This window comes from Ceratotherium simum, chromosome 4 (assembly GCF_057802395.1).
Source record: "Ceratotherium simum simum isolate JZ-2026a chromosome 4, ASM5780239v1, whole genome shotgun sequence".
Lineage (NCBI taxonomy): Eukaryota > Metazoa > Chordata > Mammalia > Perissodactyla > Rhinocerotidae > Ceratotherium > Ceratotherium simum.
This window is the reverse complement of record NC_141903.1, coordinates 37,900,827-37,927,113: the sequence shown is the minus strand read 5'-3', so window position 1 is coordinate 37,927,113 and position 26,287 is coordinate 37,900,827. Positions and strand designations below refer to the sequence as shown.

Here is a 26,287-nt window from a genome sequence, read left to right as displayed (position 1 = left end):
TCTTATTCAACATAGTACTGGAGGTTTTGTCTAGAGCAATTAAGCAAGAAAAAGAACTAAAAGGTATCCAAATTGGAAAGGAAGAAGTAAAAAGCTCACTGTTTGCAGATGACATGATTCTACATATATGGAAAACCCTAAAGAATCCATCAAAAAACTACTAGAAATAATCAACAACTACAGCAAAGTTTCAGGGTACAAAATCAACTTATAAAAATCAGTTGCATTTCTATACTGTAATAACAAACTAGCAGAAAGAGAACTCAAGAATACAATCCCATTTACAACTGCAACAAAAAAAATAAAATATCGAGGAATAAATTTAACCAAGGAGGTGAAAGACCTATATGCTGAAAACTATAAGACATTATTGAAAGAAATTTAAAAAGATATAAAGAAATGAAAAGATATTCCACACTCATGGATTGGAAGAATAAACATAATTAAAATGTCCATATTACCTAAAGCAATCTGCAGATTCAATGCAATTCCAATCAGAATCCCAACGACATTCTTCACAGAAGTAGAACAAAGAATCCCAAAATTTATATGGAATAACAAAAGACCCCAGACAGCCAAAGCAATCCTGAGAAAAAAGAACAAAGCTGGAAGTATCACAATAGCTGACTTCAAAATATACTACAAAGCTATAGTAATCAAAACAGCATGGTACTGGCACAAAAACAGACACACAGATCAATGGAATAGTATTGAGAGCCCAGAAATAAAACCACACATCTATGGGCAGTTAATCTTTGACAAAGGAGCCAAGAACATTCAATGGAGAAAGGAAAGTCTCTTCAATAAATGGTGTTGGTAAAACTGGACAGCCACATGCAAAAGAATGAAAGTAGGCATTATTTTGCACCATACACAAAAATTAACTCAAAAGGGATTAAAGACTTGAATGTAAGACCTGAAACCATAAAAATCCTAGAAGAAAATATAGGCAGTACACTCTTTGACATCAGTCTTAGCAGCATCATTTCGAATACCATGTCTACTCAGGCAAGGGAAACAAAAGAAATAATTAACAAATGGGACTACATGAGACTAAAAAGCTTCTGCAAGGCAAAGGAAACCAAGAACAAAACGAAAAGACAACCCACCAACTGGGAGAAAATATTTGCAAATTGTATATCTGACAAGGGGTTAATATCCAAAATATATAAAGAACTCATACAACTCAACAACAAAAAAACAAACAACCCCATCAAAAAATGGGGAGAGGATATGAACATTTTCCCAAAGAAGATATACAGATGGCCAACAGACACATGAAAAGATGCTCAACATCACTAATTCTTAGGGAAATGCAAATCAAAACTACAATGAGATATCACCTTACACTGGTCAGAATGGCTATAATTACCAAGAAAAAAATAACAAACGTTGGAAAGGATGTGGAAAAAAGGGAACTCTCATACAGTCTGGTGGGAATGAAAACTGGTGCAGCCACTATGGAAAACAGTATGGAGATGTCTCAAAAAATTAAAAATAGAAATACCACACAATCCAGCTGTCCCACTACTGGGTATTTATCCAAAGAACTTGAAATCAACAACCCAAAGAGATTTATGCACCCCTATGTTCACTGCAGCATTACTCACTATAACCAAGACATGGAAGTAACCCAAGCGCCCATCAACTGATGAATGGATAAAGACAACGTGGTATATATATACAATGGAATACTACTCAGCCACAAAACAGACAAAATCGTCCCATTTGCAATAGCATGGGTGGACCTTGAGGGTATTACGTTAAGCAAAATAAGCCAGACAGAGAAAGACAAACACCACATGATTTCACTCATATGTGGAAGATAAACATATGGACAAAAACAATAGATTAGTGGTTACCAGAGGGGAAGGGAGTTGGGAGGTGGGCAAAAGGGGTAAAGGGGCACATATATACGGTGATGGATAAAAATTAGACTATTGGTAATGAGCACAATGCAGTCTATACAGAAACTGATAAATAATAACGTACACCTAAAATTTCACAATGTTATAAACCACTATAACCTCAATAAAATAAAATTTACAAAAAGGAATGAAGTACTGATACATGGTACAGCATGGATGAACTTTGAAAACATTTTGCTTAGTGAAAAAAGGCAGACACAAAAGACCACATATTATATGATTCCATTTATGTGAAATGTCCAGAACAGGCAAATCTATAGAAACAGAAAGTAGATTAGTGGTTGCCTATGGCTGGGACAGGGAAGGAGGGGGAAATGATGAGTGACTGCTAACAGGTTCAGGGTTCTTTTACAGGGGGACAAAAATGTACTAACATTAGATTGTGGTGATGGTTCCACAATCCTGTCAATATACTAAAAACATTGAATTGTACAATTTAAATGGGTGAATTGTATGGCATGTAAATTATATCTCAATAAAGCTGTTAAAAAAAAAAAAATAAGGGACAGGTCACCTGAAGCAAATACTGCTGAGATTAGATCAGCTATTAGAATAGAGTAGGGACCACTGGATTGAGCAGCATGAAGGTCATTTGTGACCTTGACAAACAAATGTTTAGTGGAGTGATGGAGACAGAAGGCAAATAGGGTGGCCTGAGAGGAAATGAGAAGCGAGGAAGTAGTATCAAAGAAGTTTTATTGTAAAGGGTTGTAGAAAAACAGGGTAATGGCTACAGAGGGATATGGAATAAAGAGAGGGTTTGTTTTCATTAGATGAGAGATAATAGAGCATGTTTGTTAATGAGAATAAATCAATACAGAGGGAGAAATTGATAATGAAGGAGAGAACATGTTTGTTGTTGTATCCAAGTCCTTGAAAAAGGGATGGATTAAAAAGCACAAACAGAGAGCCTGGCATGCATTCAGTTCAACAGGAGAAAAAGCAGAGAGCCGAGGCACAGATGTCAGCAGACTGCAGATAGTGTTAGGAAGAGGCCTGAAGCAAGGTGATCAACTTAGGGTCAGGATGAAGCAGTATGTTAATTACACTACTGTATAACAAAATTACCCCCCAAAACTTAGCAGCTCTTTGGATCATGTTGTCCTCACAGTTTCCTGGATTGATCTTTGCCCAGAAGCCAGTTCTTAAATTTAGCATCATTTGCTTTTTGGGGATGTTGGAAATTTTTCAGACCTATAAGTCCTGGATCCTAACTCCTTTTAAAGGAGTTAAAGGCTCCTTTTCTTTAACATATCTCTTTCCTCTCAACATTTTGCTATAAGCAGAAACTGTAAGAAGAAACCAGGCAGCACCTTCACCATTCTGCCTGGAAATTCCCTTACCTAAATCACCCAGCTCTTTATGTACATTTGCTACTTTCCACATTAAAACAGCTAATAGTGTTGCTAAAATTTCTACCTCTACATAAAGTGGATCCCCTTTCCTTCAGTTTCCACTAATATTTTCCTCACTTCCCTTTAAGCCTTCACCCACAGTCTCCTGAAGGGCCGTGAGGCTTCACTAACAGACTCTTCAATTTTTCTCTAACATTCTCCTCAAAGTCCTTCTAGCTTCTGCCTACTGCTTGATTCCAAAACCACTCCCACATTTTTAGGTCTTTGTTACAGAGGAATTCCACTTCCAAGTGCCAAGATTTGTACTAGTTACCCATGACAAATTACCCCCAAACTTAGCAGCTTAAAACAACAAATATTTATTATCTAATAGTTTCTGTGAATCAGGAATTTGCAAGTGGCTTAACTGGGTGGTTTTGGTTCAGGGTCTCACTAGAGGTTGTCATCAAGATGTCAGCCAGGGCTGGAGGATCTCCTTCTGAGATAGCTCACCACATGGCTTCTGGCAGTTGGCCTCATTTCCTTGCCATGTGGCCCTCTCCATAGTGATGTTTTGACACGGCAGCTGGCTTCCCCCAGAATGAGTGATCCAAGAGAGAGGGAGAGCAAGAGAAGCCACAATGCTTTTTAGGACATAGTCTCAGAAATTATACAGAGTCACTTCCTTTTTTCCAGCTTTGTTGAGGTAGAATTGACAGATAATATTGTAATATAGTTAAAGTTTACAGCGTGATGAGTTGATATATGTGTACATATACAGAGTCACTTCTGCCACATTAGTTTGTCTGAAATGAGTCATTAGGTCTAGCCCATACTCAAGGAGAAATTAAGCTTCACCTCTTGAAAGGAAGATTATCAAAGAATTTGTGGACACACTTTAAACCATCATAAGGAGGAATGGAGAAAGCTTGTGGAGAGAAGAGATGAGAAATAGCCCACTTCTGAGAGTGAGAGAATGAATAAAAGATTGTTGGAAAATTTAGAAGGATTTCCAGGAAATCTGGAGTTCTCATTTAAGATTCATGATAATGAGGGGCCGGCCCGGTGGCGCAGGCAGTTAAGTGCGCGCACTCCGCTGTGGCGGCCCGGGGTTCGCCAGTTCGGATCCTGGGCGCGCACCGATGCACTGCTTGGCAAGCCATGCTGTGGCGGTGTCCCATATAAAGTGGAGGAAGATGGGCACGGATGTTAGCCCAGGGCCAGTCTTCCTCAGCAAAAAAAAAAAAAAAGAGGAGATTGGCAGATGTTAGCACAGGGCTGATCTCCTCACAAAAAAAAAAAAAACAAGATTTGTGATAATGAATTTAAATGATCAGTCAGCCCCCTGAATTCGTTGGCTAGGTTAGATGCCCCTATCACATGCTCCTACAGTATCCTATGCTTACTCCTATTATTGCTTTTATCAGGCAGACTTCCAGTATTCTTTTACTTGTCTGTTTCCTCCACTGAATTATGATCCTTTCAGTGTCAGGGACAGCAAACTATCCCTCATACGGCAGGTGTCAAATATTCAATGTATATTTGTGAAATAATTAAATCTGTTTCAAACTCCTACCTTTTCGCAAAAAAAAAAAAAAAAAAGGAGGTGAAGGTGAGAAAGGAAGCCACAATGACCTGGAAGAAAGAGGAAGGTGAAAATAATAGCGTAGATGGGTACTTGAAGGGTCCCAACACAACCTAGAAAGAGAGGAGCAACATTAAATTTGCCAAAGAAACTAGTTCATTACCACCCTACCTCCAGTTCTCTAGGTTTGCCACTAGCCCAAATTCAAGCTAGCTCTGCACTCCTCTCAATCTGGGCTTCTAGAACCAACTCTAATGAAAACACAGGGTGGAGGCTTGTATTAGCTTTTATCATTGCCATAACAAATTACCTCAAACTTCATGGCTTAAAACAACACAATTTTATTATCTTATATTTCTGTAGGTAAGAAGTCTGACACAGGTTTCCTTGGACTAAAATTAAGGTGTTAGCAAGGCTGCATTCCCTTCTAGAGGCGCTAGAGGAGAAACTGTCTCCTTATACAGGCCGCTCACATTCTTTGGCTCATGGCCCCCTTCCTCCATCTTCGAAGCCAGCAATGGTGAGTCTAGTTCCTTTCACGCTTCAAATTTCTCCTGCTCCTTCTTTCATTGTCCTACCTTTCCCTCTATCTCTATCTCTCAGTCTCTCTCTCTCCCTCTGACTGCAACCAGGACAGGGGCTCATATGATTAGATTGTACCCATCCAGATAATTCAAAATAGTCTCCCTATCACAAGGTCCTTAACCTTAATCACATCTATAAAGTACTTTTTGTCAGGTAAGGTAATACATTCACAGGTCTGGGAATTAGGATGTGGACATCTTTGGGGGCTGTTATTCTGCCTACCACAAGGCTACAGAGATAGAAGAGGAGATACACATGGGAGATAAAGGAAATCACATGTTTGTACAGATCATAAACCCAACATTGATTTAATTAAGTGCTGAAGTAAATTTTTAACTTTGACTACGCAATTTACTTAGCAGTATGTATGAGGTTGAAAATTCCAGATGGTAAAGCAGGGCAAGGGAGGTAAGAGAAGAGTGAGTAGCGAATCCAGAAAATACTACAGACAAACAAGTTTCTGTGCCATAAAACTATTGCTGTGATTTGGTGGTTTCAAAGTTTAAAATCACAAACACACACAACCATATATTGCTTCTCTTCAGTAAGTTACATATTTCGAAATAGCTCAAATTCCTTATTTTTCTTCCGAATGCCATGTTCCATTTACATGCCACCAGATGGCAGAGAAGAGCAGAGAATAAATTTCTAAACATTAAAAAAAAAAAAACTCCTTTTCTTACATTTGGAGAAGTCCAGCTCTCTGGATAGGGGGCAAACCTAAACATCTTAGAGTAGAAAAGCACCATATTTTAAAAGGCTTCTAGAGACATCAATTTCACAATTTTCCTCCAACTGATATTTGGGAAACCTGTTAAAAATGTATATCAAGACAATATAGCCAAGATGAGCTCAGAATAGTTAGGCAAATTCATAAGTTCAGAAAGAACTAAGAATCACGTTAGCTTAAAAAGAAGCTACCAAAAACAAAACAAAAAAAAGTCAAAAAAACAAAACCTACTGCCTGGGCACTGACTTCCTTGAGGAAACTTAATGGCTGCCTCCTGGTCATCCTCACTTGGCTATCCCTCAAGCACCTCAAATTCAGCTTGTCCCACACTGAACTCACCATCTTCCTTCCACACTTTCTCCTCCTCCCGTTCCCAGTTTCCATTAAGAATACTATCATCCACCTGGTTGCCAAATCCAGAAACCCTCAGGTCATCTTTGTTGTTTCGATAACCCTCAACTTGTAAAGAATGAGTATTTTATCATTCTTTTTCTTCATCTACTGGTTTGGAAATAATGCACAGTTTTTATTCTTTTTTAGTTGTTAGCCCAGAAATTACCACAAGCATATTCAATTTATCAAAACTAAAGTTAATGAATATCTTTATCCTATCCTTAGGTGATACGAGAATCATTTAAAATGCATTATCCTTCGGCACAAGTGTGTGGTGATGGGTTGTAGTTAGTATTTGGGTGGTGAACATGATGTAATCTATGCAGAAATAGAAGTATAATGATGAACACCTGAAATTTATACAATGTTATAAACAAATGTTACTGCAATAAACAAAAAATTTTAAAAAAAAAAAAGCATTAACCCCCTCCTGGATTATATGATGGTGGTTGTTATTGTTGCATATTTTAATTGTTTAACCCTACTGGGACATGATTATTACTGTTTTATACAATCACTGTTTGTTTACATTTACCCATATGTTTCCCACCTTCTTTGCTCTTCTTTTGTTTTTGCATCTCAGATCTTCCCTCTGGGATCACTTTCCTTTTGTCTGAAGTACATCCTGTAGAATTTCCTATAGTGAACATCTGCTGGAGATGAACTCTATCAGCTTTTGTTTTTCTGAAAAAATGTCTCTTTTGCCCTAATTCTTGTTTTTTTTTAAATAATTTTATTTATTTATTTATTTTTCCCCCAAAGCCCCAGTAGATAGTTGTCTGTCATAGTTGCACATCCTTCTAGCTGCTGTATGTGGGACGCGTCCTCGGCATGGCCGGAGAAGCGGTGCGTCGGTGCGCACCCGGGATCTGAACCCGGGCCGCCAGCAGCAGAGAGCGCACACTTAACTGGTAAGCCACGGGGCCGGCCCTCTTTTGCCCTAATTCTTGAAAAATATTTTTGTTTAGTATAAGTTCTAGATTGGCAGATATTTTATGTCAGCCCTTTAAAGATACCATTCCACTGTCCTCTGATTTCCATTGTTGCTGTTAGGAAGTCAACTATTAATCCAACTGTTGCTCCTTTAAAAGTAATCCACTCTTTTCTTCTGGTGCTTCTGAGATTTTTTCTTTGCCTATTATTTGCTATAGTTTCTATGATGTATCTTGGGTGGATTTCTTTTTATTTATCCTATTTGAGATTTTTGAGCTTCTTTAATTCATTCTAAAATATTTTCAGTCATTATACCTTCAAATATTCCCTCTGCCCCATTCTTTTCCTCCTTTCCTTGGGTAATCCCATCTAAACAAATGATAAGTCCTCTTATTATATCCACCACACATCTTAATTTCTCTTCTATATTTTCCATTTTTTTATCTCCAAAGAATTCTGGATAATATCTTCTGATCTATCCTCTAGTTCACTAATTTTCTCTTTAGCTTTGCTCACTCTTCTGAGTTTTTACTAGGTTATTTATCCATCATTTCTAGAAGTTCTATTTGGTTCTTTTTCAAATATTTTATGCTCTTTTTTATAATTTCCTATTCCCTGTATATATTTTTAGGCCTGTATTTTATCTCTTTAAACATTGTAAGCAGAGTTGTGTTAGTCATGGAAGGCTAGGTTATGTAGCAGTAATAAGTGCCTCCAAAATCCCAGTGGCTTACAACCGCACACATTTAATTTTGCTTTCTCTCTATGCTCACTGTGGGTCAGCTGCGGTACTGACCCACATCTTCTTTGCTGTGGGACCAAGACTGACCGGTAAGCCATTATCTGAAACATTAATGCTTATCATGGGAAAAGGGAAAGACAGTATGGGCAAGCACACGCTGACTCTTAAATCTTCTGCCAGGAAGTGATACATATCACTTCTGCCCACATTTGAAGTATAATCCTCTTGAAAGGAGGGGCATTAAATTTCATGAGTAATAAAAAGTCTATCACAGCCCACCCTTCTTATTATTAAATATATACTTACCACTCACTGTGACATACAAATATATTTACCTCCTCCTCGAGGGAGAAAACCCTAAAGTCCACACAGTCACTGCTTTGAGCTCAAAGTCCAGGATCCCTGAGTGATATGTGTTCATCTCTACATCAGGTCTAGATGAGGTTCATTTTCACCTGATATCCATGTACTAGTAATACAAGTTATCTGTTTCACCCCACCGCTATATATATACAATAGTGGAATAGGGTCAGGATAATTACTATAAATATGATACTAAAATTCTTAATCTGAAGTTCTTGTACCCAATGTACAGTAAGCCAATCACTGAGAAATCAGTGCTTGGAGATGGAGAAAGCTTTACTGGAATTGGCCAAAACTGAGAAGGCAGGAGGATAGGTACTCTCAAATCACCTCAATAAGAGAAAAAAGCAGGGGTTTAATAGAGCTAAGGGGCTTGGCAGGAGGAGTTTCGGAGAAACAAAGGGGTAATCCAAGTTTCTTTCACTCTAGATAAGCCCTTGGGAAATCTGATTTCTGGGCCTCAACTGCAGCTGGGGGCTGGTTATCTGGTGATTGTAACTTCCCTGAAGGTATTCTTTTTCTTCTGTAAAACAAGCTCATAAATCCTTGTGACCCTTGAGTCATCCCTCAGGTTAAACAAGAAAATAGCAAATTGACGAGATTAACTTCTTTTTATCTATGTCTGTGTTGGGAACAAGGTCGAAAGGTCTTATTGAATATTTACAGTAACCCTCAGGTACCCGATTTCAAATACACACATTTGGAAAAGAGAAAAATGGAAGACACAATTCTAAAACCCCACCAGGCAGACAATTATAGGGGGTTCTCGCTCTGGGGAGGTGGAATATTTCTTGAATAGGTCTTGATTTCACTCCCCAGGAATGACTCCCTAATCCACTGGTTCTTGGTTCTGCCCTCTGGCAGGATGTTCCTTTTCAATTATTACTAGTCACTGTGAAGAGGGCATTGGAAAATACGCCCTCCTGGGGACTTAGCAGCTTTCTCTGTATGTTTCCTTCCCATAGAATACTGGGGCGGACAGTTGCAGACTCTTTTAATCCAGGCTGGTTTTACTTTACTTTTGATGTACAATTTTTTCTCAAAAACATACTTGACTTTTTAATCTATTTTATTTTATACAGCTCCCTATACTAATAGCCATATCCACAATTCTTTTTAAGACACTCCTCCCTCATTAGAGTTCATTCAGATACTTGAGCTTGTCAAGCTTCTGTTGGGATAGACATACCCTTAGTCGCTTTTCCTTGATCATTTTGTCAAACTAAAAAGGACTTAGTAAACATCATTTTAATCTATTCACAGGTTTTTAACAATGAGTGTATGTTCACATTCTTTTTTTTTTTTTTTTTTTTAAAGATTTTATTTATTTTTTATTTTTTCCCCCCAAAGCCCCAGCAGATAGTTGTATGTCATAGCTGCACATCCTTCTAGTTGCGGCATGTGGGACTCGGCCTCAGGATGGACGGAGAAGTGGTGCCTCGATGCGCACCCGGGATCCGAACCCGGACCGCCAGCATTGCAGCGCGTGCACTTAACCACCAAGCCACAGGGCCGGCCCATATGTTCACATTCTTGATGTGATCCTTGATTTACAGGCTAAGTATTTTTAATCAGACTTGATCATTCAATGACCTTAGTTTTATCTTTTAGCAGATGGAGATGAGAATCACTTGTATCTTCCAGATCTGCAAATTCTGAATTTCTGTGTTCTCTTAATTTCCTTTCAAATTAAGGAATTAAATTCTTTTTCTGCTTGCAAATCAGCCAATTCTTTGTTGAGCCCATCTCTTTCTTGTCATATCTAATCTATCAAATGCAGCCAAAGTAACTAACTCACACTACAAACATTCTATTTTTCCCAAAAATCTTCCCTCAAAGAAAATTATAGGCCTAGATGACTTCACCATCAGGTTCTACAAACATTCAAGGGAGTAATGAGTCCAATACTACCCAAATTCTTTCAGAGAATTAAAAAAAGAGAGTATTTTCTCCAACTCATTTTATGAGGTTAGGTTTCTGATACCAAAATCCATTAAGGACAGTAAGAAAAAGAACTTACAGGTAAGCTCACTGAAGAAAATAAATGCAAATTTCCTAAACAAAATATTAACACACAGAAAACTGCAATATATAAAGAGGATAATGCATCAGGATTAATTTGTGTTTATCTAAATAACACAAAGTAAAGTTAGCAATAGAATATCAATTAATACTACTAGCCACAATAACAGAAGAGACAAGAAAAAATATGATCATCCTGATAATGACAGAAAATGTATTTGATACAAGTTAATACCTATTCCAGATTTAAAAAAAAATAAATCTTAGCGAACTGAGAAAAGAAGAGAATTTTCTTATCCTGAAAGACGTATTTACAAAAAAAGTACAGTAAACAACAGACTTAATGGTGAAATGTTTAAAGCTTTGCCTTTAAAGGATGTCTGTTGAATATATATATATATATATATATATATATTTTTGTTGTTGTTGTTGTTGTTGAGGAAGATTGGCCCTGAGCTAACATCTGTGCCAATCTTCCTCTATTTTGTATGTGGGACACCACCACAGCATGCCTTGATGAGTGTGTGTAGGTCTGTGCCTGGGACCCAAACCCGCATATCCCAGGCCACCAGAGCAGAGCATGCAAACTTAACCACTACACCACTGGGCCAGCCCCATGCTGAAACCACAATTTATTCAAAATTGTATTGGAGGACCTAGCCATCCCAGTAAGGCAAGAATATGAAATAGAAGAATAGGGATTGGAAAGAGAGAACAAAAACTATCATTATTTGCAGACAATAAGAACACAAATGTAGAAAATGTAAGAATATTTCAGGATAAATTATTAAATTAATAAGATTTTAGCAAGATGACTGAATACAAAATGAATTTGCAAAATCAATTGTATTCCTATATATCAGCAACAACTAAAAATGAAAAATTTTAAAAATACCAACTATGTTAGCATAACATACATGAAGTATCTAAGAATAAATTTTTAAAAATATGCCAACCTCTATATGGAAATTACAAACTTTATTGAGAAAATTTACAGACCTGAATACATAGAGAGATACACCATATCTATGGAATTTGGAAAATTCAACATTGGAAACATTTCAACTCTTCTAAAATGAATTACAGATTCAACGCAATCCCAATAAAAATCACTAGCAGTTTATTTTTAGGACTTGATAAGCTGACACTAAAATTTATCAGGAAACACAAAAGATCAAAAATAGCCACGATACTCTTGAAGAAGCAAAACAAGCTAGGAGAACTTATTGTATGATATCAAGACTAATAAAATATAGTAATTAATATAGTGTGATGTTGACACAAGAGTGGTCAAAAAGACAAATAAAACTAAATAGACAGCCAGAAATAGACCTATACATATATAGACCCTTGATAAATGACAGAGACAGCACTGTGAAGTACTAGGGGGAAAGACTTTCTTTTCAATAAATGGTTCTGGGACAACTACATATCTATGAGAACAAAACACAATTGTACTTATACCTTATACCATAAGAACATCAATTCCAAGTAGATTATAAACCCAGATGTGCAGGGCCGGCCCGGTGGCGCAAGCGGTTAAGTGAGCGCTCTCCGCTGCGGCAGCCCAGGGTTTGCCAGTTCAGATCCCAGGCGCACACTGACACACCGCTTGTCAAGCCATGCTGTGGCGGCGTCCCATATAAAGTAGAGGAAGATGAGCATGGATGTTAGCCCAGGGCCAGTCTTCCTCAGCAAAAAAAAAAAAAAAAAAAAAAGAGGAGGATTGGCAGATGTTAGCTCAGGGCCGATCTTCCTCACACACACACACAAAAAAAACCTAAATGTGAAAATTGAAAGTGAAAAGCTGGATAAAGAAGATGTACCATTATACATACCATGCGTGTGTGTGTGTGTGTGTATGTGTACATACGCATATAATGGAATACTATTCAGCCATAAAAAATAATGAAATCTTGTCATTTGTGACAACATATGAAGGCATAATGCTAGGTGGAGTAAGTCAGACAGAGAAAGGCAAACACCGTATGATCTCACTTATACATCTAATTTTAAAACAACAACAATAAAAACAAGCTCATAGATACAGAGAACAGACCGGTGGTTGCCAGAGGTGGGGGTTAGGGAGGTGAGCGAAGTGGGTGAAGGGGTTCCAAAGGTACAAACTTCCAGTTATAAAATAAATAAGTCATGGGGATGTAATGTACAACATGTCAACTATAGTTAATAATACCGTGTTGCATATTTGAAAGTTGCTAAGAGAGTAAATCTTAAAAGTCCACATCACAAGAAAAAAACATTTTGTAACTATGTATGAGAACAGATATTAACTAGACTTATTGTGGTGATCATTTTGTAATATATACAAGTATCAAATCATTATGTTGTACACCTGAAACCAAAATAATATGTCAATTATACCTCAATAAAATTAAATTTAAAAAAATTGAAAATCTTTTAAAAGATTATATAGGAGAATATCTTCACGACCTCAGGATAGGGAAGAATTTCTTAAATAAGATGCAAAAAGCGCTAAAGATTGATAAATTCAACTACATTAATCTTTGTTGAACTTAGGAGTGAAAGAGAAGACAATGACCTGGATCAGAAAATGACAGCAAAGTAAAATGTTAGAGGGGTACATCCAAATGGACAGAAATGCCACAAAGGTGGAAAATAAGTGGTTTTAAATGGCAATGGGGAGATGATAGAGAGATAGATGATAGATAGGTAGATAGATAGATAGATAGATAGATAGATAGATAGATAGATAGACAGATAGATCAATAAAGCCGATTCTCACAGCAGTTATGTGCAGTAATGTGCAGTAGTTATGTTTTATAAAGTTGCTGTGAACACTGAATTAGAGAATACTGAAACATTGCTCCTAGAGGAAATAAAAGGTCAGGTTCCTGTGAGCCAATTATATAACCTTTTTTGAGTGTTTCTGTCTAAAGATACCTTATTGAATATACTCATGGCAACAGCAGCATATTCATGCTGGAATGAAGCTTATATAACATACATTTTCTCTATAAGGCACATCACAGCCTTCTTGCACTTAAGAACACTAGACAGCATTTGAGCACTACACTTGGGGGACTATTTTAAAAGTGAAATCACCAACAAAAAAAGCACAAAAATGTGGAAAATATGGCACTAAATAGACTGCAAAAAGAACACTTGTTCATAGTGTGAGAGCTGAAACAAGAAGGCAGAACAGTTGCCTTAATCAACCCCAACTGGGAACGTGCTCAAGGAGTGATTCAAATTTTTCACCACTCTGTACATATCTGTGAATGACCACGAAAACACTGTGATTTGGGCATCACAAATAAATTTTAGTGAGTAGGTGAATTCATAAATATGAAATCCTAGACTGAGGATCAACTGAATACATATATTGTCTGAGAAGCACCATGTGAAGCTCTGAATGAAATGGTCAAGAGGGTGCAGGAGGGGTACATTGCCTGGAGGGGCCTGCATTTTGAGGAATAGACAAGGATGACAGTGATGAAAGGATTATTTGGAATTAACTGACCCCAACATTCTAAATGAAACTCTAGTAAAAAGTTCTTTCCGAGGTTTTTATGCTTTGACATACTTGTCTACAACTGCATCACAAGACACTGATTAGGTCTGGATAAGAGGGTATATCCTACATATTCGAACATCATTGTGTCCCAGACTGTTACTTCCTTAGGATAATTCCTAGGAATAAATGTGAGTTAATATTTAGCCACAAATAAGGTTGTTGTTTATAAAGTGGTGTTGTTTGTAATGGGCTAGGGGGAGACTATCAACAGGAAACGTGCTAAATTATGCTCTATCCATAAAATGGATTATTATTGTTAAAGGAGTAGTATCTTTGAAATATCTCCTGATTTATGTTATCAATTCCCACTCCTACCTCTACTCTCCCCCTCCAAACCTGATCAGTCATCATCAAAGAGAGGTAAGAGAAGGTGGGATCCTATAAGATAGGTAAAAAAGTAGGCAATGTCAAAAAATAAAGGATTACTTTAGCTGCCCTTTAACAATCAAGCTAGCCACCAGCTCACAGAGTTCCTCCTGTAGAGTGAAGAAGATACCCTTATCCTCTATTAAAACTTCTCCCTAAAACTGGAGTTGAGAAGAACTTGATGAATTGTGGAGAAGGGGAGAGATATGAGATAAAATTGGAGAGGTAGACAGGAACTACATCATATAAGACTTCGTAAGCAATAGTAAAGTACGTGAATTTTATTACCATTGCAATCAGACACTGTCAAAAGGCTTTAGGTAAAGAAGTTATGTGACCTAATTTATAAAATTTTTTCAAAATTCACTCTGATACACTGTGGAGAAATGATTGGGAGGAGGTAAAAGAAAACCTAGGGAGACAAGTAACTATACTATTGCTTTAGTCTTGGTGAGAAATGATGATGGCTTGGACTAGGGTGAGTAGAATAGTAATGGAGAGAAAAGGATGGATTTAAGACACATTTTGGAGAAGGCAATCCTCTAAACTGCTAAAATTGATTGCATTACGGTGGTGCTATTAAGATTACTTTCCTCCTCGTGCTATTTCCCAAGTTTCTAAAAATAATGTCCTTACATTTCAAATAAAAAACATTTACTTTAAAATAATTAAATCCTAAAATAAACAAATGAAATACATAAGATATTTCTAAGCAGATTCATGCCTAATATTTGCAGGGTCCAGGGAAGAGTATAAATGAAAGCCCATACCATATCTCTAAAAATCTGAAAGTTATAAAACAGTCTATTAAATAAAATGTTTAATCCACATGACTTGACAAAATAAAAAAATGTGTGTAAAGGGGTGAAGGGAGACATATATACGGTGTTGGACAAACAAAAATGTACAACCCAAAATTTCACAATGTTATAAACTATTAAAACATCAATAAAAAATAAATAAATAAATAAAAATGTGTAAAGCTATAATTTTATATGACTAAAAGTTGATAAAATATCAAAGACAATTGAATTTAAGTATTACTGCACATATCTGGATACAATGTTGATAGCTGGCAATGTATGGATGAATAATAACATAAAAAATACATAATTCATAGACTACAATATATTCCATAGAATTTATTTTTCTTATCTTAATTTCATCGAAATCACTACTTATGTTGTTATAAACAAGCTTTTCTCATAATTTGTGTCATATTGCCAGTAAGGATCTAAAAGATTAAAAATAGAGTGTAATTTATTCAAAGTGTATAAAATTTAAGGATATTGTCAGGAAAAATATATATTAAATGCGAAAAATCAAAAATTAAAATTATTTTCATATTTGTTTTCCAACGTTATCTTTTTTCTTAACTGTCCAAAATTATCTATAAAACTAAAAGGCAATATACAAATTATAATGAACAAAAACCAAACTTTAACTAAAATTATTATAATAAAATTGAAACTTATGAAATTGTTTAAAAGACTAATTAAATCCTATTACATATTTTTACAAAAACAGAACTACTCACAATTCTAGGGTTCAAGGCTCATCCATTGGCAATATCAACAACTGGCATCACGTATGTTATGTCTGGACCTTCATATATGAGAGTGATACAAATTGTTTAATATTGCAACATATTTCTCAGCTGCCATGGACCACTATTACAAACATCACCCTAATTTGTGAGTAGAACCACAAGCTGGAATACAAAGAGAAACAAGAAAATGGATGGTTAGCAGTGCCGGAAAACGATAATTCATTATGCAAGAATCTATTACATTTATGCTAAGTTAATTAATTCACCTTTTCTCTCACCTAAGAACTTCCCCCACTCAAATCCTCCCAATACTCCAAAGCAGTATCCATAACCAACATCAAGAGCCCACAACCTTCATGACATTCAGACCTAATCACCTTTTGTTTACAGGACACAGGGCAAGTGATGGAGAGAAGTGTATCTGGGACCTGAATGGTGTCAGTCAGTAGAGTGAATGTTTGGATTACAATTGTTCTCTGCCAGTGCTGAGTGCTGAATCCCAAAGGACACATTTTTTTTAGCGTTTGTGATAACGTGGGTCCTCTGAGTACAAGATCCAGGGCAGGGGTCCCTCTTGCCCACATCTCAGGGTGGTACTCTAAGCATTAGTAAGTAAACAGACCATCTAGGATCTACTGAAATATAAGGAAAAAACAATTAATTCAAGCGGGTTAATCATAACAGCTTTTCTTTTTGAAAATACATACAATGAGAGAGCTGTTAACAAAAGTCACAAGTCCTTGACAGAGGTAAAGACAGCTGCAGCAGGGTGAAAAAACACAGGAAGCCTTTCTTTACCAAGCTTTTGGTATCGTCGGTCAATTATAACACAGATGACTAGGACTTTGAGTTTAGATACTACTTATATTTTTCAAGATGCTCCTCAATCTTGATTTTCCTTAATACGGCAAAAGTATGGGCTCAGAGAATCACGTAATGTGCTAATTTATGTTTATCAGGTACATCAGATTAAAGACAATAAAATGTGTTTTATAACTAAAAATAAAGCATATAACGAAAGAGAAAATATCAAGTCTGCAAGGGCTCCAGAGAGATGGGAGAAATCAGAGACTTGGTTCTTTCTTTGGATATTTTTATCAGTTACATTGCCTACTGTCCAAGGCTATCAGCCTATAAACTAACTTTTGCAATTAAAATATCGAATTTTAGCTGAGGCAAATACAAGCCTAATGCTCGCTAAAGTTTATCACCAATAAGGACAGCACAGGATTATACCAAAAATTAAAAGACTCTAATTTTACCATTTCTCAATTTCTCACACTCATTTTAGACTTCCTTTGGGAAGGGACGCAGGAATAGAAAACAATTAATTCTAGAGCCAGCCCTGATGGCCTAGCAATTAAAGTTCAGCGCTCTCACCACTTCGGTGGCCTGGGTTGGTTTCCTGGTGGCAGAACCACACCACCTGTCTGTCAGTTGGCATGCAGTGGCAGCGGCTCACATAGAAGAACTAGAAGGACTTACGTCTAGGATATACAACCATGCACTGGGGCTTTGGCGAGGAAAAACAAACAAACAAAACAATTAATTCTGTTCTTAACCTGGATTATGTATTTCTACTAAGGGAAATTCTAAAAAACAACAATAAAAACTACCACTTAATGAATAGCTACTATGTGCTATCATTAACCTTCAAAATAATCCTGCCAGACAGATGGCAATATTCACCTCATAGAAAAGGAATCAAAAACTCAGAGAGAAGCTCAAGGGGACCCAGCTAGGCAATATGGGAGAATCTGGGTTCAAAGCCAGCTCTGTCTGACTCAAGCTGCCTCTAAATCTTCACCAACACCACAGATGACGAAGATGATCTCTTAGTATCAACCAACCCTGTGGCCACCGCTGGCTTCTGCCTGTGTTCTACGTACAGAAAAGATATTCGTTTTTAACAAGCCCTGCAGTCTTCCAAAGTTTGCTACTCTCTATCTTCAAGTACAAACAGGTAAATAAGTAATGGGGATACCACTAAAAGAGACTGGGGAAAGAAGAGGTATGTATCAAGCTACTTTGACCGCATCTGTTCTTCAGGTTCCTACAGAGGAGGAGATTGGCTCCCGCTCCTGTAGTACACACCCCCATTCCACTCTTCCACTACTCCACCCAGCCAGTGACCCGGCAGCGTTCTACAAAACACAAATACACAATTTCAGTGCTGTTGACTGCCTGGGAATTTGCAGTTTTTATTGGTTAGTTTGGTGTATTGGGTGGGGAAACAGAATTGATTTGCACGGCTTAGTTCTAAAATTTGGGGCTTCACCACTGAATCCTTAGGTTAGGAAATATTTCAAAATGTTGCTGGTCTATCCACTAGGCCATGCCAGAAACATCTTCAACCACACTTCATATTCCACAACCTTGTTTCTCAAAGCCTTCAAACACTCTCACTATAAGGAAATATTTCTTATATTTAATCTAAATCTCTTTTTCAGTCTTTTGTAACACTGAGGAACAGCTCCCTTCTTGGAATAATTTTTCAAATACAGAAGAGGGCTTTTCAGTCCCCACTTTTATTTAAGCAGCTCAGTTGTCAATTTCAAACTAGTTGATGAAACTCTTATATAATAATCCATACTTTCCCGGGTAATTTGGAGTTAATTTCAATTCTAGAAGAATTTTTATTAATCTCACAAATTGTAGCAAAATCAGGAACAAAACCTATCTCTTAAATGGTAGTAAATTCTCTAAGAACAACCATTCATGTTTACTAATAATTTTCCAGGAATATTTAAATTGAATGTCTGATTTTGGCAAAGCTAATTTTTTAAAAACTACAAACGTATGTATACTAGAAAATGCCACAGATTTTCAAGATGCACTCTTATTATCATCTCTACAAGATGACTGAGAGTGACATTTGGAACACATCTTTTAAACAGCCGCATCTAATATCACTGCTGCTGAGATTTCTGACTCCTCCCTGCCGGCTCTTCAGCGGCCTCAGATCCTTCTGGATTCCAGAGCTTGATCCTCTGCGCGATGATTTCAACTCCAGGGAGCAGCTTCTGAAATGAAGCTATATAGATTGTTTGGTGGATAAGCCAAGAACAGCGAGGGAGATGTTGTGACTTGGAGAGGCGGCTAACATGTCATCTCTCGATGGAGAAATAAACTTAGAAAAATAATCATGGAAATGAAGAAAGAAAACATGTAGAAGATGAAAAGAACAGCAATAAAGCTAGAAATTTCCAACAGGTAAGAAACTGGGAAACAAATCTCTAAAATGCTAAAGAAAAATCTTGCAAATGTGTTTTTCACATGTACATTTCAGGTTAAAATAACCCAGTTTTAAAATACGTGAAGATCATTAAGAATTAGGCCTGTAGTGCTTTCAAGCCGAATTGTACCAGATGTCTTCTTGCTCGTGTGATCTGAAAAACAACCCCACAGCTTTAGAAGGTACCATTGTAGGAAAATTATTGAAAGAAATTACCAAAAGCTAGTATTGGCACAATGGGGTTACTTTTTGTTTTGCAAATAAACTTAAAAATCCGGTATACTTATTTGCATTGGCAGATTTTATTTTTCCTTTCTTGATACATTTAATATATTGTATTTTAAAGAATTAAAAACCTCAACATCTCTATAATGACAAGTCAGTCATTAACCTTCAAAGAAAATTAAAGCCAATTCAGACAATCTGTGTTGGTTTGATTTTAAAAGTAACTATTAGGCTTTGGGAAATAAAATGTGTGTATTTTCCACTAACACTTTATATGGACTCAGGCAATTGTCAAATTCAAGGAAAAACAGATAAACTATCTCTAGCAGAAAAAATCAAAATACACGTAATAAAATAATGGATGGGTCAAATGTTATCCAAAATCTTAAAAGATAGCACACACTTCTGCAATAGATAGATGTGAAATTTGATTTTTTGGAATAGGTGAATAGTTGAATAGGATAACGAGTTTGGATGATATAGAATAACCAGGCCAATTATCTTTTTTAACAACGCTGTGAGAGAGTAGGCATTTGTTTCTTGATGCTTCTTGTGGTTATTAACATAGCCTTTGTTCCTAGGGAAAGCTCTAAGATGTGTCTTTACAGAGATTCTAATTCTATTTGTTTTCATCAAACACAAATGACTAATTTGATTTTTCTAAAAAATGAAATGACCAAATAAACTAGAAATATTGTTTTCTGTATTGTTTACAAAGTAGAAGTCTGTTTCCTGGCTCTGCTACTAACTATGCAACCATGGGCAAGTCACTGGGTCTTAGTTGCCATGCTTGTAAAATCAGAATTAAAGTATCATTCCTATCTAGAGTTCAGGACTGCTGTAAAACCCAAGACAGCCCACTTGTCAGTGCTTGAATTTGTGAATGAATTAATGAATGGGATAGTACTTTAAAATCATTAAGCCCTAAGCAAGTGTGAGATGTTATTTGCATCAACACAGGCATAGAATCTGTATTCCTAGAGGTTTAAGGAAAAGGACAGAGAGTCCTATGGAGGGATGCTTGCAATGTGGTCCTGTCCTATTTGGGGCCCCTCACATACATACTTGGGAGGTGGAGGGTGTGCAAAACTTCACTTTGACCAAGGCCACAGAATCCCAGAGGTTACATAAGAAAAAATTTTTAACATAAAAGAAATAGAAAATATTCTACTCACTTGCTTTTAAAATTAAGAACAAGAAATACAGAACTTTATTCAAGAAATATGAAACAGGAAGCAGCAGAAAATAGTGGATAGAGCATGGTACTCTCTGAGAGCCAGCAGACTCAGGCTCTGGTCCCTGTTCCGCCAGTAATTAACTGCAAAGCTGCAACATCTGTCAAATGAGAGGCGTATATTGGAAGACCCACGGAGTCTCTTCCAAGTCAAAACACCATAGCACCAAGTGATATATAACAAATAATATAAAACATGCTTTAATTTTTCCATGTTATGGACAATTAAGGGAAAGAGGAGAACAGAAAAGAGAATGAGACAGGCAGAAAGAGAGGAAGACACTGAGAGGTGTGGAAAAAACACAGAGAGACCAAGGGCCAGACACACACCACTCTACCCCACCCAAAAAATAGAGTTGCATGAATGAAGAGACAAAGACACACACTATCAAAAAAGACATTCTGATACAGAAATAAAATATGCATATAGAGACTTTGGTGGAGTAGTGTTCTTATTTTGTACATCTTGAAACTTTCAAACACAATCTACAAAAAATGTGTAATGTAATGCTGTACTTTTGTGTTAAAAGGCATAAATGGAGCCAGTTCAAGGCATATGCCTCATGAGCTAGATACAATCAAGTTGAAGGTTGAAGATTGCCTACCTCTGCCATATAATACTCATATTTTTGGGCAAAAAGTCACTTGGTAATTTGAGATCTCACACCCCTGGGTCATTTCCAACCAAAGAAGCCAAAGATGAACTTTCCTAAAATAGAAATGTATCCCAAGAATTTTTTTATGAAACAAGGCTTAGCATTATTTTGCTTCCAGATAGGCAGGATTTAAATATTTTAACTTAATAGTTACCAATTATGTAAAGTGTAAATCCCACATTGCCATTTAATTGCCACATTGGGGATTTTCCTGCTCTTCTCTGTACTGTGTGGAGAGCACTGGATAATGTAAGTCCAGCACTCCTTTTTGATTCCCTCATGGATGAGGCCCATCTGACCTTCTTCTGGCTTTTCTGGGCTTCAAGACCCTATAGGAATTTACAGACTGGGGAGCTAATTTGTACTTTGCTACTAATTAGCATAGAGGAAAGTAGAGGGGTCTCCACCCAGTTTCAGACCTGCTGTTGCAGGATGGTGAGTGATCCCCATTCACTCAGCCCAGACAACCCAGATCAACTAGAATAGACAACAAAAGGGTTCCCGATGTTTATCCCTATCTCTATTACCAACCTGCTGGGAACTGCAAAATTGTATGAATTTCTACATCTGTAAAGAGAAAACTGTTATTCAGATCTATGTTTGCGGGATTCATAGGAAGCTTTTCTTTCTTGTAGACAATAAGAGCTGGGAAGAAAAAAAGCATGTCTTTGCTGGTTTTGTTTGGCTTTAGCTAAGCTCTTGGGCCTTTCTATACTTTGGTTTCTGTCTATGAAATGGAAATATAACACTGCCACCTCTTTCCAGCAAACCTGATGTCGGAGAAATAAATAGTACAGCAGCTACGAAAGCACTCATAGCTCTCAGGAGGATGGGAATTAGATAATTCAGTCCAAATGACTGAAACACTCAACAAGTATAAAAATGACAACAATAATGAGCACTTGAATTTGCACAGTATTTAACAGTTTATAAGATGTTTTAAACACATCATTTCATTGGCCCTTATAACAAAGTGTGAAATAGGGAGGCCATTTTTAAAATTGCATTTGACAGATGAAGGAATTGAGGCCCAGAGAAGGGGAGTGACTTGCCCAAGATCAAACAGCTAGTTAGCAGCAGGACATGTCTCCCGACAGGGAGTCTGGTGCTCATTCTAGCAAACTGTATGTGTAGTTATTGCCTATTTCCTTTCATTCCTTTCCCCCTCCAAGTGAAGCTCGCTGGTAGGAGGTCTCTAATAAGCAATTAAAGCTTTCTATTTCTCAGTCCATCGACTGTCACAAAGAACTTAAATCTCTCTTGACATTTCCCTACAGCCAGTATCTGTGAACTCTACGTCTGCTGAACCCCTGAACAATCCAAGCCCTAAACCTTCACTTCAAATACCACTGTTTATAAATTTTGCTATTTCTACTTATCACATCACATCTGAGCCACAGATCAGTCCCTTGGGTCCTTCTTTATAAAATATACTGTCTTTATCAACAGTTTCTACTCATCTGTGGTATTTTTATGGTGTTCTTCATTGCGGTATCTTGTTAAAACCATGACAGACATAACAAGTATTCTTAAAGTCATTTCTTTTCAGTAAGAATCTGTTAAGCCTTTGAACTCAGAAAGAATGTGACAGCAGTCCAGGGTAATTTCAAACAACAAAAGAAGTTTTTCTCTTTCATTCCTATTGCTCAGCTTCCTTTATCAATGTTATTTATGGTGTTTCCCTCAAATTCCTAAAGAATAAACCAAAATGAGGAGTATTTTTTTTCCTTTGCCCTCTTTCAATGTGTCCTCTTTGGGCCAGAAATCTCAGCACTTAGAATGGTGGCAAGTTTATCACACCCGTCGTGTATCCTGGTATGAATAATTCCATTGAGTACAACCACCCTAAACCATGCTGAGCCATAGAACAAGAGCACCCCTTTCCTCTGGAAGTCAGAAGAAGAAGGAACCCCAAAGAAGGAGAATTAGAGGAATGCTTTCTAAATAAAGTTAATTTTGAGTATAGCTCACTAGCTACATTGGCTTGATCTCCAGAATCTGAGCAACGTTCCCAGAAACTGCCTGTGCAGAGTATGGCTTCAGCCCCGGAGAGTAGAAGTACGAAGAGGAGAAAGCATATGCTGTTGCATAGCAAGTGTGATCTGTGATTCTAGCCCCAGACTAGAGACTATAGACTAGCTCTAGGCAGTGCAGCTGACAAATTTTATTCAACACACATATACTGAACACCTACTATGTGGTCTATGTTGAGACAAGGGACAAATTCACTTGCATGATCTCATTTAATCCTCACAACAACTCAGACAGACATTGTTTATCCCCATTTTACAGACAAGAAAACTGAGCAGAAAGGGTAATTGACATGTCCAAGTCATACAGATAGCAAGTAATGATGTTTCAGTTGGAATCCAACTCCATACATAGTACTCTGGCCTCCAGAGCACAATCCCTATCCTTGTAGCTTTTATAGTCCTTTGAAGCAGGTGTCTGTATAACCAGACAATAGTAAAAAAATAAATAAATAAATAAAAGATGGAAGGTAATAGGGATGGAAATGTACATTTAGGCTGCTTTATACAGTTAACAGAATGCTGTCACATTCCCTGCCTCATTAGCTCTAAAGGCTATACTAATGGGAGAAATAAAGCTTCCTGAGATGAGAAGAAGGCCAGGATACAGAGAGACCCTCTGGATTTCTGTCTATGTCCTCTCAGGGACGTTGTTCCACCTATAGAATTGTCCGGGTTGTTAAGAACTTGTATTAATATTCTGGGTTCTGTTTAATCTTTTAGGATCTCAAGAGCATACTCAAGTCATTCATGGGTCTCCAGCAAGCAAAGACAAAGATCAGGGAAGATTAAACCCTACTAATTACTCATTGGAAGCCTCAGAACAAAGTGCTTCCCGAGAACTGATGGTCGAAATAGCCACCCATAATACAAGTAAGCTTAGAAAAGCTCGTCTTACAGTTCTGACATAATGGAACTTTCCCTAAACCATCCAGCATCTAATAAAACCAATGCAAAGAGCAACAACTCTGCATTTTTCTACTTTGAGTTCTGTCAACTCCCTTCTCTAGCCTTGCTCCTATTACTCATAGCCTACACTATAGTCTTAATTGTGGGCCTTTTTGGAAACCTCTCTCTCATCATTATCATCTTTATTTATTTTTTTTTTTAAAGATTTTATTTATTTATTTTTCCCCCAAAGCCCCAGTACATAGTTGTCTGTCATAGCTGCACATCCTTCTAGTTGCTGTATGTGGGACGCCGCCTCAGCATGGCTGGAGGAGTGGTGCTTCGGTGCGCACCCGGGATCCGAACCCGGGCCGCCAGCAGCGGAGCGCACGCACCCAACCGCTAAGCCACGGGGCCGGCCCCATTATCATCTTTAAAAAGCATAGAGAAGCTCAGAACGTCACCAACATACTGATTGCCAATCTCTCCCTCTCTGACATCTTGGTGTGTGTCATGTGCATCCCTTTTACTGTCATCTACACTCTGATGGACCACTGGATATTTGGGGATATCATGTGCAAACTCACCTCCTATGTGCAAAGTGTCTCCATCTCTGTGTCGATATTCTCACTTGTGTTAATTGCTGTTGAAAGATATCAGCTGATTGTGAACCCCCATGGCTGGAAGCCCAGAGTATCTCATGCCTACTGGGGTATCCTATTGATTTGGCTATTTTCCCTTCTGTTGTCTGTTCCCTTCTTCCTGTCCTACCACCTCACCAATGAGCCCTTCCACAACCTCTCTCTCCCCACTGACCTCTACACCTATCGTGTGGCCTGTGTAGAGAACTGGCCCTCCAGAATGAACCAGCTCCTCTTTACCACCTCCCTGTTTATGCTCCAGTATTGTGTCCCTCTGAGCTTCATCCTCATCTGCTACCTGAAGATTGTTATCTACCTCCGCAGGAGAAATGTGAAAGTAGACAAGAAGAGGAAAAGCGAGAGCCGGCTCAGTGAGAACAAGCGGATCAGCACGATGTTGATCTCCATTGTGGTGACCTTTGGGGCCTGCTGGTTGCCCTTGAACATCTTCAATGTCATCTTTGACTGGTATCATGAGGTGCTGATGAGCTGCCACCATGATCTTGTATTTGTAGTTTGCCACTTGGTTGCTATGGTTTCTACATGTATAAACCCTCTCTTTTATGGCTTTCTCAACAAAAATTTCCAGAAGGACCTGGTGATGCTTATTCACCACTGCTGGTGCTTTGCACCTCAGGAAAGATGTGACAATATTGCCATCTCCACTATGCACACAGATGAATCCAAAGGATCATTAAGATTGGCTTACACATCAAGAGGTATATAAAAATTGTTAACACTTAATGCTAAAGCCCTTCTTGAATGGGAGACAGAGAGATAATGGCTGAGGATAGGGCAAGATGCATAAAGAAGAAGCCAGAACCAAAAAAAAAGAGCAACTTTATACTACCCAGTTTTGCTTTAGGCCAGATCTGTCTGTGTCATACATCTGCCCAACACACACACATACACACATATGTGCATGCACACACATGCCACCTGTTTTCTCTTAGGAGTATAACTCTAAATACTCAAACAACCTAGCTGCTGTCATCTGTGGCAAAGAATGATAATGAGAAAGCCAGAGAGGCAAGCAGCATTGACAGCTGGGGAACAAAGTTTCCAAATACCGTTATTCAATGGAATATTCACAAAAGTTATTACTAATCATATGCCTAGTAAAAACAACGTTATACCTCCTTAGCTTTGAAGAAATTTCACTTTCAGATATGGAAATTGTAACTTTCAACCATGTAACTATTCGATTAATCAGCCAAGTCAGAAAGCCCCCATCATAATTTATTAATTAGTGAACAAAGTAAGTTTAGATTGAAAATTGAAGGAATGGTTTT

At 37.5% G+C, this 26,287-nt stretch overlaps 1 protein-coding gene across 1 annotated transcript; it reads left to right on the top strand.

The window, feature by feature from the left end:
- The first annotated feature begins 24,376 nt into the window (after positions 1-24,376).
- LOC101387506 (neuropeptide Y receptor type 6-like) lies at positions 24,377-25,722 on the top strand. The gene is made up of 2 exons (XM_004420157.1): positions 24,377-24,546; positions 24,777-25,722. The coding sequence occupies exons 1-2, from the start codon at positions 24,377-24,379 to the stop codon at positions 25,720-25,722; spliced, it is 1,116 nt and encodes a 371-aa protein (XP_004420214.1).
- The last annotated feature ends 565 nt before the right edge of the window (positions 25,723-26,287 follow it).

Bases quoted from the DNA above. Each gene is read 5' to 3' on its own strand.
- LOC101387506 (XM_004420157.1), top strand. From the start codon at position 24,377: ATGGAACTTTCCCTAAACCATCCAGCATCTAATAAAACCAATGCAAAG. The intron at 24,547-24,776 runs CATTATCATCTT...CGGGGCCGGCCC, and splicing joins TTTGGAAACCTCTCTCTCAT to CATTATCATCTTTAAAAAGC.